Source organism: Gastrolobium bilobum, unplaced genomic scaffold (genome assembly GCF_033153095.1).
Source record: "Gastrolobium bilobum isolate Gb01-03AN ecotype WA unplaced genomic scaffold, APGP_CSIRO_Gbil_v1 utg3603, whole genome shotgun sequence".
NCBI classification, from domain to species: Eukaryota; Viridiplantae; Streptophyta; class Magnoliopsida; order Fabales; family Fabaceae; genus Gastrolobium; species Gastrolobium bilobum.
Window position 1 is genome coordinate 403301 of NW_026898167.1, and position 15653 is coordinate 418953.

The 15653-nt window shown below is 31.7% G+C and overlaps 1 protein-coding gene across 1 annotated transcript; it reads right to left on the minus strand.

Annotated features, from left to right (window-relative positions):
• Positions 1-106: 106 nt before the first annotated feature.
• On the minus strand, positions 107-11760 carry LOC133313489 (MADS-box protein SVP-like). Its single transcript, XM_061514876.1, has 8 exons — positions 11579-11760; positions 2423-2514; positions 1961-2006; positions 1764-1863; positions 1186-1227; positions 965-1003; positions 773-882; positions 107-318 (listed from the first exon to the last, which is right to left on the minus strand). The coding sequence occupies exons 1-8, from the start codon at positions 11758-11760 to the stop codon at positions 300-302; spliced, it is 630 nt and encodes a 209-aa protein (XP_061370860.1). The 3' UTR covers positions 107-299.
• Positions 11761-15653: the final 3893 nt, after the last annotated feature.

Below are 15653 nucleotides of genomic sequence, written 5' to 3' on the forward strand. Positions count from 1 at the left end.
AATGACATCAAGATGCTCTTGCTGTGAAACCAGAGAAACGATGGAAATCAAGTAGTCAATGAGCGCCTTGATCCTCAAAAGGTACTCGGAGATGGATTTTCTATCTTTCTTCGTGTTCCTTAAACTTAGAACGAAATTGATATATGGAGGGTTAGTAACTGATAGTTCCAACTACATACATTACAGGGGATCTACCCTTTGCTCTGTGCAATTTCATATACATCTCATTATTCAAGTTGTTTTGGCATCTATTATTCTTCATACACATCTATGCTCCTACTCTTCCAAACATTTTCTTTTCATTTGAACAAAGGCAACCTGCAAGACAAAAAAAAGTATGACAAATTAGTTTCTTTTTAACAATTAGCCAACAGAAGAATAATAGATGCCTCTTCAGAACACTGATGTTTCTTTCTTTGTTTTAAAGATATAATGTAGTTCAAGACTTAAAAAATTTACGGATAACTAAATCTCATGGTGCATAAAGATTTGTTCACATCATTTGTCAAAACAGATTATCGAGCAAAACTTTGAAACAAATTGAAAGACTTAATTTGATAACATTTATGTTCATTGTGGTACTTGTCAACTACTTATTTGCTCCATGTATCTCTTTTACAATTATTATCTGTATGGTAAGATTTTTAACAGCCCCATGCCATTAAAATTGAATGTTAGAACTATGTCATAGTTGCAGAGTTAAATTAATTCTTTCACTTGCATGCTTATACAAAACCTAACGAGTCATGACTGTTATAAAGTAAAAACTAACCCCAAGTTGAGAGAATCATCGTGATTATCAGAGTCTTTAGCACGATTTGATGTGCTGCAAATCATGGTTGACTTAGATGACTGCCCTTGATCGTTTGCAAGACCTTGTATCTAAAACACATATATAATGATCTGATACCATAATAAAAAACAAAGAAAATAAAAAATAATACAAATTTTAAAAACCAGTAACCTGTTTCAGTCGTTGGTTCTCTTGCGCTATTTCGACTCCCTGCATGACGAATAATTTTGGACATTGTAAGAGTGCCGAGGGAGACGATGAGAGTGATTATAAATGAAACAATACGTTTTCTCTTGCGGTTGAATTATTATGTTACAAAATATGAATATTTTCTTCTTTTGCTAGAACAATGACATTTAATTTGGCGGTCTAATACTGGTATATGGAATTACCTTTTTCTTGAGCGCTTTGATATCATTTACAAGTCTTTCATCCTGAAATATACATACCGTTTGTTAAGAGCATTTACAGTAATTTCCACAAAGTGTGAATATGACTCCAATGAACAATGAGCATGTGCATGATATAAGGAAAGGGGTCAAGAACATATTTGTGGTATGATCATATATAGTGCCTGTTTGGATCCTCTTATTTTTAAGCTAGAAGCTACTTATAAGCATAAGCTAGGCCAAACAGGTTTTGGAAAAAGCTCTTATAACGAAAAGTTCTTTTTTTTATAATGAAGAAAAAGCTGAAAATTAAAAGCTCCTAGGAGGAGCTTTTTTTTAAGCTCTTATTTGTTTTTCTTGAATTGTGTGCTTTTTTTTAAATGAAGAGTGATAAAGATAGACAAAGAGATAATTTTCTTGAAATATGTGCTTTTAAGTAATTTTTAAACTAAATTTTTTTTGTAATTTCCAAACAGCTTTTAGCTTCTTTTTTTAAGCTCTTTATTTTAACTTTATCTTATAAGTAGCTTCTAGCTTAAAAATAAAAGGATCCAATAAGCATAGAAGGGTACAAAACAAACCTTTGCTTTTGAAACACGGGTCAAGCCTTTTCCTAGTAGTTTCTCTAGTTTCTGTAATTCTCGAATTTTTAATCCTTGCAGATCTTCCCCGTTCAGCTTCCTGTCAATCATGTTTCAGTAATATACAATATGGTAGGTTAACCCATCATATTCATAGGTACAAAGTACAAGTAGTGCAGCACACAGCTTATATGTACCTCAGTTCAAGAGTCCTATCTGCCACTTCCTTGCGCAGCACGAAGTAGTTGTTGGTGTCACTGTCAGGCTATACATATATTATCAGGAAATTTCCGCTCATCGTTTTTTAATCTATTGGTTAAGCAATGACAAGCATAATTCTCTTTATGTAATTAATATATGTTCTTATATTATATTACCACTTGAAGCAGATTTGATTTTCTTCTATATCCCTGGAGAAAAGATTTGATTGTATTTGTATATTGTAAAGATTCAGTGAGTGGGGAATACTAAGAAACACGTGTTTTCCTTCTGTAATTGCTAATGGAATTTTATTAGCATCTTATTATTATTGATCGATTCATAAGATCCTGTAGAGCTACATTTTTATAAATTTACATTCCAAAATGCTTCTCATTGTGCTAATATCTCTCTGAATAAGGGTCCGTTCAGACGTCATTAATTCTTCATTTGAGAAACTTGGAAAGAGGATCTTACCTGCAGCTCTTCAGATGAGTGTTGTAATCTTTCAGTGCTTGGATGCAGATTGTACCTTTCAACCACCTGCTCCACACTAAAAAAATAAAAAAAGCAGATTCATTTTTTGTTTTTGCCATCTATTTAACTTTAAACTCATGCAAGATGATCATATATGAACGCTTAGAATATATTTAGTACTTACATATATGTCTACTACACAATGGCAATGGATATATATATATTCCCACCTTTTTCATGTTTGAACAGCAATAAGATTTTTTTTACAGTTTTTGATTCATTGGAATTTTTAGTCTCCAAGAAAGGATATATTTAACTCCATTATAAGTAGGTGTATGGTTAGTATTTGGAGTACTAAAGAATTTATGTGGAAGTTCACAATCAATGTGATACAATAATGTTTTCCAAAGTATCCAGCAATCCAATGTTCATCATATTATCTTACATAGTCAACAATTCTCCGAAATAGAGTGTGTTCTGATAGGATATTGCAGGTGCCAAAACCCCATTTGAAGATGATCAATGCATTGATATTATGCCGCTATTATTCGGTTAATTTTGAGAATCAATTCATACAATTCTTAATGAAATCAATATAATTAAGTTGGGTGGAAGTGAAAAGTTGTTGCTTCTAAATGACAAAAATCAATTTTGTTTGTCATGAACCAATTTTCTGAACACTTTTTTTTTCTTTTCAATACAATGAGAACACTGAGGTTTGAATCCATGACCTCATACAAACTAACTCAACCTTTCACCACTAAACCAATTCTAATAGCTTATTTTCCAAACATTTTAAACTATTAAAGTGAAGGTATATAAGATGTTTTACTACATCTCTTTAACACCCTCCCCTGTTTTTTGGATTTTAGGAGGGTTCAAGAGGAAACAGGGAATGAGGATGCGAGGTATTGAACCCTACCACATATCCACCATAGGGAAGAAGATTGTCTGAATGAAGTTCAGAAAAGGAGAAAGGGCATAGCAAGAGGAAGCAACCAAAAAAAAAAAAAAAAGCACTCATGTTATAGAGCAGTGTTTTAAATCTTGGACTGGCTATCGACTCGGTCGAGGTATTGAGTTAATGGGTCAGTGATTCAACCAGTGGGTCATTGGTTTACCTGGTTAAACTAAATTTAATAATATTATATAATAAATATATTAAAATATGCATGATGACAAGGGACTCTAGTGTAGTGGTGGTAGGGGCTACAACTTCCATCAATCCCATATGGGTTCGAGTCCTTGATGCTGCAAAATTTATATAAACTTTGAAAATGCGGTTCAAGTGCAAAATCTGGTACCGGTTGAACCGTGGGTCATGATCGGTTCACCGAGTTGATATCGGTTCAATTGCATGACCGATTCAATGGCTAGTTCGAACCTATTACAATCTTATCTATCCGCCTCAAATCCGGATTAGTGACGCCAGTTGATGACTGTTTAGCTGATGTTAAAAACAAATCACAAGAATAATTTTTTTAAAAGAAAAAAAACAAGAAAAGGAAAAGGAATTTATGTAATATGGTCATTAGAATTTAGAACACTTAGTCTATCTGAAAGGCTTAATTTGAATATATCTATATAAGTTATAAATTAATGTTTTTGTTGGTATTCAATGAAGCTAACAGCTTAAGATTTTGGATTGAAAGGTGATATTGAGCTCACTTATCATGGTCAAGTCCCACTTACCTCATTTGATGGTAGCTCTCCCACTACCATGGACTTCCCTATTACCCAATAGTTTTAAACTAGATTCTTAGTCTCCAAGTTTATTATAAATTAAAGTATTTGGCAGAAAATAATTGAGAGATGTCCTTATTTTATCAGGCCATGAAGTATATTTGAGAGAAAGGATAATTGGCTGCTCTAAAGTGAGAAGGGTACTTTAGATAGAAAAGTGTAGAGATACAACGTTGCAACCGTTGATTGAACAATCAAGAGAGTATATTTTAATAACTTTAATGTTTTTTACACATACATCTATTTTATCATAATCTCAGCCAGTTAGAGGTTATATTTCTGCACTTATTCTCTAAAGTGCATCCTCCACTTTAGAAGAGCCAAATTTATAGAGAAAACAATATGGTGTAGTTATTATAATATTCACACTTTTTCTTCTATAGTGAATCCCCCACTTCAGAGGACCCACATTTACTGAGACAAAAATATGGTACAGTCACAACATATGATAAGTGAATTTAAAAAGTACAAAATATGTTGGAATTCTTTTTAATTTTTTTTACCCGTTAATCGATTTTTAATATTTAATAACTAAATTCATTTTAACTGTTGTTAAGAGATATTAGGTGTACTTATAAATAGACTTATTTTTTTAACTATATATATAATTAATTTTTTATTCATTATTTATTTTTTCTTAATCTATTTTCTTTTATGAGTTGATTAACCGCTACCTCAAATAATTTAAATAAAGATGATGTTAATCTTAATATAGGATAAAAGAAAGGACAAGGCTGCTACACCATGAAAATACAAGTCTAAAGAATATTGAGGTTTATATTAGAGTTTGACTACGGGTGTAAATGAGCTGAGTGGCTTGTCAGGGGCTCAAGGCTTAACTTGCTTTAAGCTTGATTTGGCCTGACTTATTTAATAAATAGAACAGACTCGAGTTTTAAAAAAAACTTGTTTAGCAAAAACCTCGAGCCTAGGCTTAAAAGCCTGTAAGCAGGCTTGATATATTATTATAATAAATAATATCTTTTTATGCCACTGAATCATTTACCTTTTTTTTCACTATTGTCTACTAGCATTCTCTCACGATCACAGTTTCATAAACAAGTTCTCTGACTATTAATTTCTTATTTCCTCCATCAGTCACTCACATTTTCACGGCTTTACACCAACCTTCTACTTAGTGCAACTCTGGTAACCAATAACCATCTTCTAATGGGATAATTGAATGTATTGAAAATGTTATTTTTTTGTTCTAACTAGATAACATGAAAGATGTAATTATATGTGGAATGAACGAGTTCTATGATTTTTTTTTCTCTTACAAAGGAATACAAAATTTAATGCATTTATAGTCTCAACTTTTGGACCTACTTGAGTTTGGAAAAGATACATTTTATAATTATAAATGAGTCAAACCAAGTTCAAGTCAAGCCTTTAATTTTTTATAAACAAGCCAAGTCAAGCTTAGAATTTAGCTCGTACTAGGCTAATGAGCCAAGTTAAGCTCAAAATATTTTTCATAGACTTGCCTCGTTTAAACTAAAATTTGGCTCGGCTCGACTCATTAACGTCTCAAAGTGTGAGTGTCCCCTCTAACATCTCCTTCAAAATATTGGTACGGAGTATGGGCAATATCTTTTATTCCCCCCTTCAATAACAATTGGTTTGGGAAGCAAATTTGATCGGTTAAAAATCCTTTAAATTAGGTGATTGAGAGACTTTTGAACAAGATATCATGTACTTGTTCACCATATAGGATGTGCTGAATTAAACTTGAAGACTAGCTAGATCTATGATCTGTTACAAATTTCATTTCAATTTCTAAATGTTTTGTTATGTTATACGGAATAGAAGTTTGAGAGACAAGTATAAGAAAAGTCATCAAAATGAATCATAAGCTGATAACCAACGAAGACGAAGGAAGTAGAAGCTCACCAAGTGAGCCACACATGTGACCGACATGGCTCTTTCATATAGAAAGCTTATGCACCCAGGAAATACGATTAAGTTCGCGGAATATATAACAATAGCCAATTGTTGATCTTCAAGTAAAAGGAGAAACGTACAGCCCCAATAGGAGCCACTACAACCAATTGAGGGAGAGACTTGGTGGATTGCGAATGTAAGGTTGAGCATGCCGTAAACTGAACTGGCTCAAGATAACTGGTAAGTTCATGTGACCTAAAAAGCTAGCCTGAGTTGTCTAAGTAGTCGGTGCTAGGGGATTGTATACATTCATCTAATCCATAATAAATCCAAAGTGGTACTGAGGTATCACAACCATGGCTTACTGCTCAAGATCTTCACCGGATATCTTCAATAACATGACGAACAAAATAAACAGAGCAGTGAACTTCTATTATTATGCGTGAATTACATAAAAGTACAATAAAGAGGAATTATAAAAATATAAGATTAATATTGAAGCCTAGAATCTAATTTACAGCAAACAACAAAATTGAATTGCAAAATAATGATATGGATAGTGGATACAACCAAGAGAAAAGGATAGAATTATTTTAAATAACGAACTGGCTGCAATGTTTTATTCTAATTTGCTACTCTTACCAAGATTTATTACATAGCAAGTTATTATATAGATCTTATCTAAAACTATCCCCAAACATTAAGAACCCCTAACCACATCAAGATAACACAATCTATTCCTACTCAAATTAGAAGAACTAACTCAACTTCATCTAACTAAATTCTTCAAAATATTGTTATAAAGAATTATTTCAACTCAAAAACGTAAATTAACAAGTAATAAACGGTTCTACCTTAAGCTGATTTAATTCTCCAAGAAAGTAGGGCGGTGAACTCGTGACCTCATGATCACCTTGACTCCAATACCATGATGAAAAATTATTTAACCCAAATACTTAAATTAGATTTCAATGATTTTATATTATATCTCTCTAAAACTAGTACACCGATAAATACTTATCAATTTGTATCAATACTTTCTCCAAACTTTTCATGTCCTCAAGGTCAACCCCAATGCTTTCTATCAACATAAGTTGAGGCTTCTTGCATTTGTGCCCAAAAGTGTCTCATAACAATTATAACAAAAGAACTTTGTCATTCTTCCATTGTTTTTGTTCCCACGTTAGCTTTTTATCGTTAGTTGACGGGTTCATGGGCTTATGGATAAGGTGGTCCCATAGAAGACATCATCATGTGCTTTCTGTTCAATACAGCTAAACACTTATCCTACCATCGGACTAATTAGATGGTGTCATACTTAGTGGAGCCAAACTGTGCTAATTTCTCTTCATCAAAGATTTTCCAACAGAGATCCACACCTTCATCTTGATAAGTTTGTTGTAACCGCTGTAGCCATTGGCTGGCTTCACTTTCAAGGTAATAAAAGGTTATAAGTATCTTTTAGCTGGAATTTAGGTGTGAGAGATGATGTTTCATATTAGTTACAAATATATTTATATTTGTAAAAAATCAATTCAACCAAAAAGCTTAAATTGTTAGCTGAAATTATATTAATGATTTTTATATTTCTCTAACACGCTCCCCTCACACGAGAGCCCACTGAGCTTGAAGGATAACAATGTACAGTCCTACCTACCTGTGCTAAGAAACTCCACAAGATTTAAGTAATTATTAAATAAATGGGAGGCGGTGAGAATCGAACCTGTGACTTCGAGGCTCTGACACCATATAAAAAATCAATTCAACACAAAAGCTTAATCTGTTAGGTGAGGTTACATTAATGGTTTTTATACTTTAATAGTATTAATTGAGGATTATATAATTGAATTTATTATTGTAAGATTTTAGATTGTGATGTGGTGCTGAGTTTATTTATTGTGGTTGAGTTTGTCACTTAATCCATTGATGGAAGTCTCTCCCATTACTGCCTAACATCAGCATACGAGAAATAATCCACGAACTCATTACTTTAAGATTTTGGGTTAAGATCATTACGTCAAGTTTATGAATCATTTTTGGCGCACTCTTTTGAGACAAATGGGAACCAAGTTGTAGTGTAGCTGATCTCACTATCCCTAGACATATGGGCAGAGCATAGACATATGGGCAGAGCAAAGTCGTCAAAAAAACTTGGGGGAACTCGTTGCTATATTTGACTAAGACAGTCCACAACAATGGGATTTGGTGTTACCTCTGGCAAAATTTTCCTATAACATCATATGATTGAATTACAGGCAAGAGTCATTTCAAGATGATCTATGGACGAAATCTAATTACTCTTCTACACCTCATACCATTTCTAGTTCACTAGTAGTTCAATTTAGATGCAGATGAACACGTCAAACACATCAAAAAGTTGCATTCACAAGTTTATAACCAAATCAACAAGCAGATTATGGAATATAAATAATGGGCGGACAAGCACACAAAAAAAAATTCTCTTCAAAGAGGATCATTTGCTGTGGATTCATGTCAAGTAAAGTATTTTTTTCAGTTGGCTAGACCCAACGAACCGTTCAAAACTCCTGGGCGAATTAATGACAATGCTTATAAGATTGAGTTTTCTGTCAAGTACAATGTCTTCAAGACTTTTAATGTATTTGTCACCTTACCATCCACACGAAGAGGAACGCGCCGGGGGGGGGGGGGGGGGGTGTGTTTGGGGGTAGACAGTGAAGATTGAATAAATTTGAGGGCGGATTTTTTTCTAATAAAAAAAATAATACACATAGAATTTGTTGAGAATCGTGCGTGTGTGCATGGTGCTTTTGCATTTTGTCAGAGAATAATATAAATTATTGATATATTTCAAAGTCCTTTATATGGGTTTTATGAATTTTTGTGTATAGCATTGACATTTCCATAATTTTGTACTTTTGTTTTAATTTTGTTTTTATATTAATTAATGCCATATACAATGATGTTTAAGATTCCTATAGAGACTTGTTGAATATTTTTAATTTTAATAATCATAATAGAAAATATACAAAAAAAAATTCAATTTCAAATTTTTATTTAACCCAAATTTTATGTGTTTTGAATTTACTCGCCTTCAAGTTTTTCAATTTTCTCTTTGTGCCAAATGATACAATCAAGAGAAAATGATTGAATTATTTAAATCAAAATATTAACTATAATATATTCTTTTTACCTTCTTATTTGTACAAGACTTTACTATGTAGCGACAAAAGTTTTAGATATAAGACCCCGTAACATTAAGATAACTCAATCTTAGAACATGTTTGATATCTCTTTTTTTAAGCTAAAATTACTTTTAAGTTAAAATAAAAAAATAAAGCTAAAAACTATTTGGTGATTATATAAAATTGTTATGATAATTTTGAAGTAGAAAAGATAAAATAATTTATTATTAGAATGAATTATTAGGGTAAATGATAAAATTTATAAATATAAGTTCAAAATAAGGTTTCAATTTTCTCATAGTAGGAGAAAATTTTTTCATATTATAGATTATCTTGTGTGGGGTCCACATCTATTAAAAATATAAAATAAAAGAAAATGTTGCACAAAAATCGAAGAGTCACTAGTAGGAGAAAACAATTCTCCTACAACATGAGAAAATATTTTCCCTTTAAAATAAGGGTAAAACTGTAAAATAAACTAGAAGTCAAAAAAAAGGACATATATCTTAAAATAAAAACTCCTCTCGAGAGATTTTAGCTTTTAGCTTTTTCTTCATTACGAAAAAATGCTCATTTTATAATAAAATCTTTTATAAAAACCTGTTTGGCCTAACTTCAGAGAATTTTTAAAAAAAAATCCCTCCAAACATGCAATTATACAATTTTGAAGATATTTTAAATTAATCAATCGTTATTCATTCGTGTCAGTGCTCATACAAAGATGCACATTATAAGATCCAATCTTATACAATGTTTCATAATAAAATGAGTGTCCATTTGAAGTTATATTGAAATGAGTGTCCATTGTCAATTCTCTATAAATAAACGCTACAAACATGTTAGGATGTTAACAATTAGAGCCTTTTTCTTTTAAAGAAAAAATTATCTGTGTTTCATAATGGTGTAAGCTATAAACATATATAACTATGTTAGGATGTTTACATGGAGAAAATATATGGAATTTTTAAGTATTAGGCTGTTTCATCTCGGGCTCGTTGTATTCATTTGCACACATCAGAACAGTCTCTTTGCTTAAGCATAGTGCCACTCTTTAGAGTTTTGAGTTACTGCAGCCCCCAAAAATTAACAATAAACATATTGCTAAGTTATTCCTCTTATTTCTTTGTGGAATAATATGTAATAAAAATATTATGATATTATGAATTGTTTCGGGAGAGAGACTTTGTTAGAACACTATGATTAACAACAGTAAATGTTAGTCTTAATGAATCATGACTTATTTAGAAGCATGGAGTCTGATATTATCATTATATTTTCAAGCTAGAAATCTAAGATGACATGGGTGAGAGAACCCCCTCAAGTAAGGAGTCCATTGTAATTCTGTCTAAGTATACTCACACTTCAACATGCATATTACTTTTAACAAAGTATTAGTGATTTGCTTCATATATATATATGAAGTGTGAGTGCATATATATATATATATATATATATATTAATTGATTTGGGTATAACTAAGGATTTGTGGGGGTTTTCAACCTTACCGTTTTGAATTAAGCCCAATTTTTATGCTATGTTAAGTCCCGCTTATTATATTCATTATTATTTGCTCACTGAGTTGAAAACTCACCCAAATTTTGGTTATATGTTTTTAAGTAGAGGCAGAGATATATCTTCTAATTCCACTCAGTTGATTTGACCAAAGGAGTCTGACTCTGTTATCATTCGTGAGCCTGACATATTGTTTGTGTGGGAAAAAGTTGAATTATCGTTTGGATATTATAGACTTTGTTTGAAAACATGAAATATCATTATTCTAAGAGTTACTTCATTATCTATGTAGCTAGATTAAATTTATTAATGTGTTAGATAAATGCATGATTCAGTTAATTTAACCTGTGCACATTGAGTTGTTAGATAGATGCATGACTTCGTTTGAGGTCATTGAGAGAGGGGAACAAAACTGAACTCAGCATGCATCCTTATAAATGTGACATCTTTTACAGTTTCACATAAAATAATTATATGAAAGTGCAACCCTCAATCATGAAGACTTTTGGTTTGTGCTTAATAAACCTAGGAGGAAATCAAGTTGTACGTTAATCAGTTCCAAACATATACCTATCATTTCACTAGGGTCAAAATGTTATTTCTTTCTTTGTTAATAATATCATTAATACTATTATTTTCTTAAAGATTTTGCACTGTAATGTGGATTTTACTAATAGTAATCATCATGCAGACACGCACTATAAGTGAAAAGTGAAAACATGAACAAGGCATTGACAACCCCTACACTAAAGAAGATTAATCTTCGCACATTAATATATGTGAATATATCAAGAAGAAAGATGACATATCTATATAAGAAAAAGAAGGTAGAAAAACCTTGAGCTAGCGAATTCGAAGAGCTTGCTCGAAGCAGAAAAGACTATGAGAGCTATCTCAGCATCACAAAGAGTTGAAAGCTCCCGAGCCTTCTTGAAAAGCCCTCTCTTCCTCTTAGAAAAAGTCACCTGCCTAGCTGCAATGTTGTCAATCTTCTTTATTTCTATCTTCGGCTTTGTCATTTTTTCTGAACAAAAATTAGCCAAAATTAAAAAGTGTTTCTTCACTCAAGAACAAGGAGAAAATCATATGCAGTCATATTTATTTATATATCTGGATAGAACTATGGATTTCTTATGAAAGACAGAATAATGCTAAAGTATTATCCATAGAATAACAAAAATAAAGTCTCAGATTAAACTAGTATCACAGAAAACTTTAATATGTATATATATATATATATATATATATATATATATATATATATACGTTTTCCTTTTCTGGTCATGTAAAATAGTGATAAACCTTGAAGATGAAAGATGGTTTTCCAAAAATCAGAACACCAAGTGCAGAACTACAGTATATGAAAGGCAGTGATATATATGCAATTATGCATGACCTAGAAGGAAACGAGAATATTTGAGGCGCATAATAAATACTAGTCGATTTCAAATTACAGAGAGAAAATAATAATAATAATAATATCAGAAAGAATAAGAGATAAGACGGTTGTTATCAAGAATATGCAAAAAAAAAAAAATTAAATAAATAAATAAAAATAAAGGAGCTTAGCTTCCCCTAACGAGAATCTTCTGGTATAGTAACTTTACTTGGAAAGAAACCAGCAATAACAAAGAGAATTGAAACCTTTACAAAAAATAAATAATAATCATCCATTCATATGCAAGGAGCAAATGAGGGTAATTGCGAGAGACAAAGACTGATGGGCATTTCGTAATAAATTTCAGATTCCTCTTTCGGCCAAGTTGGTATCATTGGGAGAAGACGATTGGTTAGGTTTTTCGTAAATTTCAGCTTCCGCTTTCAACCCTCCTTCCTGTACTTATCTGTAGGTTTTTTTTTCCCCTTTTGTTAAGTCTGTGTTTGATGTTGCACTCACTCATGAAAATATCAGTGCCGCACAATCCACCACGACCTCTCCTCTTTTCTTTTTAGGCTTTCTAATTTCATGACTCATTTACCCTTGAATTATTATCATGTAATTAAAAAAAAACCTATAATAATTAATGTGTTTTGGCGTTAAGTTGAGGTAAATTTGGGTAAAAAAAAGGTGTTAAAGGTTATCTGTACTGTATGCATAAAAAATTAGATTAAAAAAAAAATGATGTCAGCGTTTCCCAAGTAATATAAAGAAGAAATTATTATTTGTAATATGAGAGAGTTTATTAATAAATATATGCTGCGTTAAAGTCGAACCGAGTTAGTGGGTTCCACTTTTCAATGAAATAATGGAGAAATTCTAAGAGGAGTTAGCTTTCTCGTGGGCGATGTCAGTTTTGGTCTGCGTATATGCATGCTCTGTTATTGTTATGTGCAACTATGGATCGTAGCCCATAGATTGTGCATCGTGTTGGACCGTGGCTTGGTTTGTTTCCTAATGGAGAAAATCCTAGAATCAGATCGAGAAGAAGCACTCAACGGGGATGTTCATCCGCCAGATACTATGTGTAGACTTTACAATATTTGAACGTGAAAAAAAAAAAAAAGGATTTGGTCGGTTTCCTGCTACCTCGTATGAATTATTATGACTGTCTTGTTGACGATTTACCTAAAATAAAGTTTGCATGTCTTCTTCCTCGATGACTTTGATTCATGGAACCCAGTTCTTTAGGATCCAAATCTTGTTAGTTTGAACTTGGGATCGATTGATTGTTTGAAACCCGCAGTGATGGATCGGTTGTTAAATAAAGGTTGAAATTTAGTAGCTATCGGTTGAGGTTAAATATGGAAAACTACCTTTAGTTACTACTGTAAGCCTATTTGGTACTTCTTCTTCTTTTTAAGTTAAAAGCTACTTTTAAGATAAAGTTAAAAAAAAAAAAACTTAAAAAAAGACGAGAGTTATATTTACAAAAATTTTGTTTACAAACTAAACTAGAGAATACATGCTAAAGCATTTGTATATATTCTCCACGATATATAGTTTAATTTGTAAGAATATATAAACAAAAAATTTGTCAGTATAATATTTTCCTAAAAATAAAGCTAAAATCTGTTTAATTATTATACAAAAAATTTAGCTTAAAAACTCAAATTAAAAATAAGCTGATACAACTTAAAAAAAAGCTCTTTATACGAGCTTTTAACTTTTGACTTTTTTCTTCGTTATAAAAAAATAGCTCTTTTTATCGTAAGAGCTTTTAGAAAAACCTATTTAGCCTAAATTCTACTTATAAGAGAAAAGAAGCTAAAAAAAGACATTCCAAAGAGACACTGTATATGTGTATGTATTTGTTGACATGAGAATAACTGTGAACTTCTTCTAAATGTGAACATTGAGTTGGTTAAACTGCAGAAGTATATGGATCTCGGCCAAGTGAAGAAATCCACTGGGAAGCAAATTTTGATGTTGGAAGTAAAAATAGAAACCCAAATATTCTACAAGCAGTTCTTGGTTCTGGGAGCTTAAGCCAATGCCTCACTCTATACTGCGACCAAGTTGTTGATGTGCCTAGCCTCTTATATAATTACCTTATCAACTGAGCCAGACAGACAACATAAACGCGCAATGGTCAGACAAGCGGTTGCTCAATGGTCAGACCAATAATTTAATGACTATGCTATTTTTCATGAAATTAGATTTCTAATTCTTTAATTTGTTTCATGGATCGACGGTTCACAAAAAAGCTTAAGAAAATTTAAAATTTCAAAAATGGATTTGATGCAGGGGAGAAAGATGACGTTCTAGAGATGTAAATGGATGAAAAATAGCCATGAACAATTATTTACATATTTCTTATAGCATAAGTCATTTTCTTGAAGGAAGAAAGTCTGAATACGAGATTACACAGTTAAACAATATGACAAGTTATTATTCAAAAAAAGCATGCCAACTATTCAAGAAAGAAAACATAAACAATAAGCTAGTAAGGAAATGTAACAGTTAAGATATATCGTATGTCTAAGCAATGAGAGAACATGCAGAAAAATTTATAGAACTAGTTAAGAAATATCACAAAAAAAGTTACTTATTATGAATGGACTATGGTTTAATCATCCAAAGAAAATTTCGCATATTACTGTATATGCGTAGGTTGTATTATGTTTCTAGTTTGTAATGGCTCCACTCACAAGCTTTTTGCAAGCAGACAACTATAATTTAACTGTATTGATTAGTTTATAACAAAAAATTTATAAGAATAGCCATATATAATTAGTTTCCACTCTTGCAAGAATAATGACGATATTGACTTTATAATACATTTGCCATTCTTTCATGCTACATGTATATGCCATTGTTAACAAACTCAATAATTGCCACAAAGCGTAAAGAGAGGTACAAACCTTTGCTTTTAAAACACTGGTCAAACTTTTTCCCAGTGCTTCTCCCTCTAGTTTCATCAATTCCTGAAATTTCAGTCCTCATAGCTCTTTGCATTCAACTACCTGTGGTAAAGTAATTAACAATTTTTCAGTAATATACAACATAAATATGAAGTAATATACGATATGGTTGGTTGATGCATTGTAGTATGGGGGTTTGAGCACAGGCAGTGCAACATGCACCTCAGTTCACGAGTCTTATCTTCTACTTCTATGCGCATCTTGTTGTAGGTGTCACAATTAGATATACATAAATTTCCATGAAATTGTCATTCACGGTTTTAAAATTTTCTCGTTAAGCAATCCCAAGGATAATTCTATTTATGTGACTAACATTTTTGTAAATCATGTTAGCACCTGAAGCAGATTTTGATCTTCTTTTATACTCAAAGAAGTGTACTTTATTGTTTTTGAATAGTTTAAAGATATAGTGAGTGATGAGTATTGAGTAGTAAGAAACAAGTATTTTTCCTTTAGTTATTTCCAATGGAATTTTATTAGCACCGGATTATTGGTTATTCATAATGAACTGCAAATGCTTTCTTTTGAAAAATCACAAATAGTTCGTACC

Coding starts and splice junctions, on each gene's coding strand:
- LOC133313489 (XM_061514876.1), bottom strand. CDS start 11,760: ATGACAAAGCCGAAGATAGAAATAAAGAAGATTGACAACATTGCAGCT. Junction 2,515..11,578: donor TTCGAATTCGCTAGCTCAAG/GTTTTTCTACCT, acceptor TTATTTTTTTAG/TGTGGAGCAGGTGGTTGAAA. Junction 883..964: donor AGAACCAACGACTGAAACAG/GTTACTGGTTTT, acceptor TATGTGTTTTAG/ATACAAGGTCTTGCAAACGA.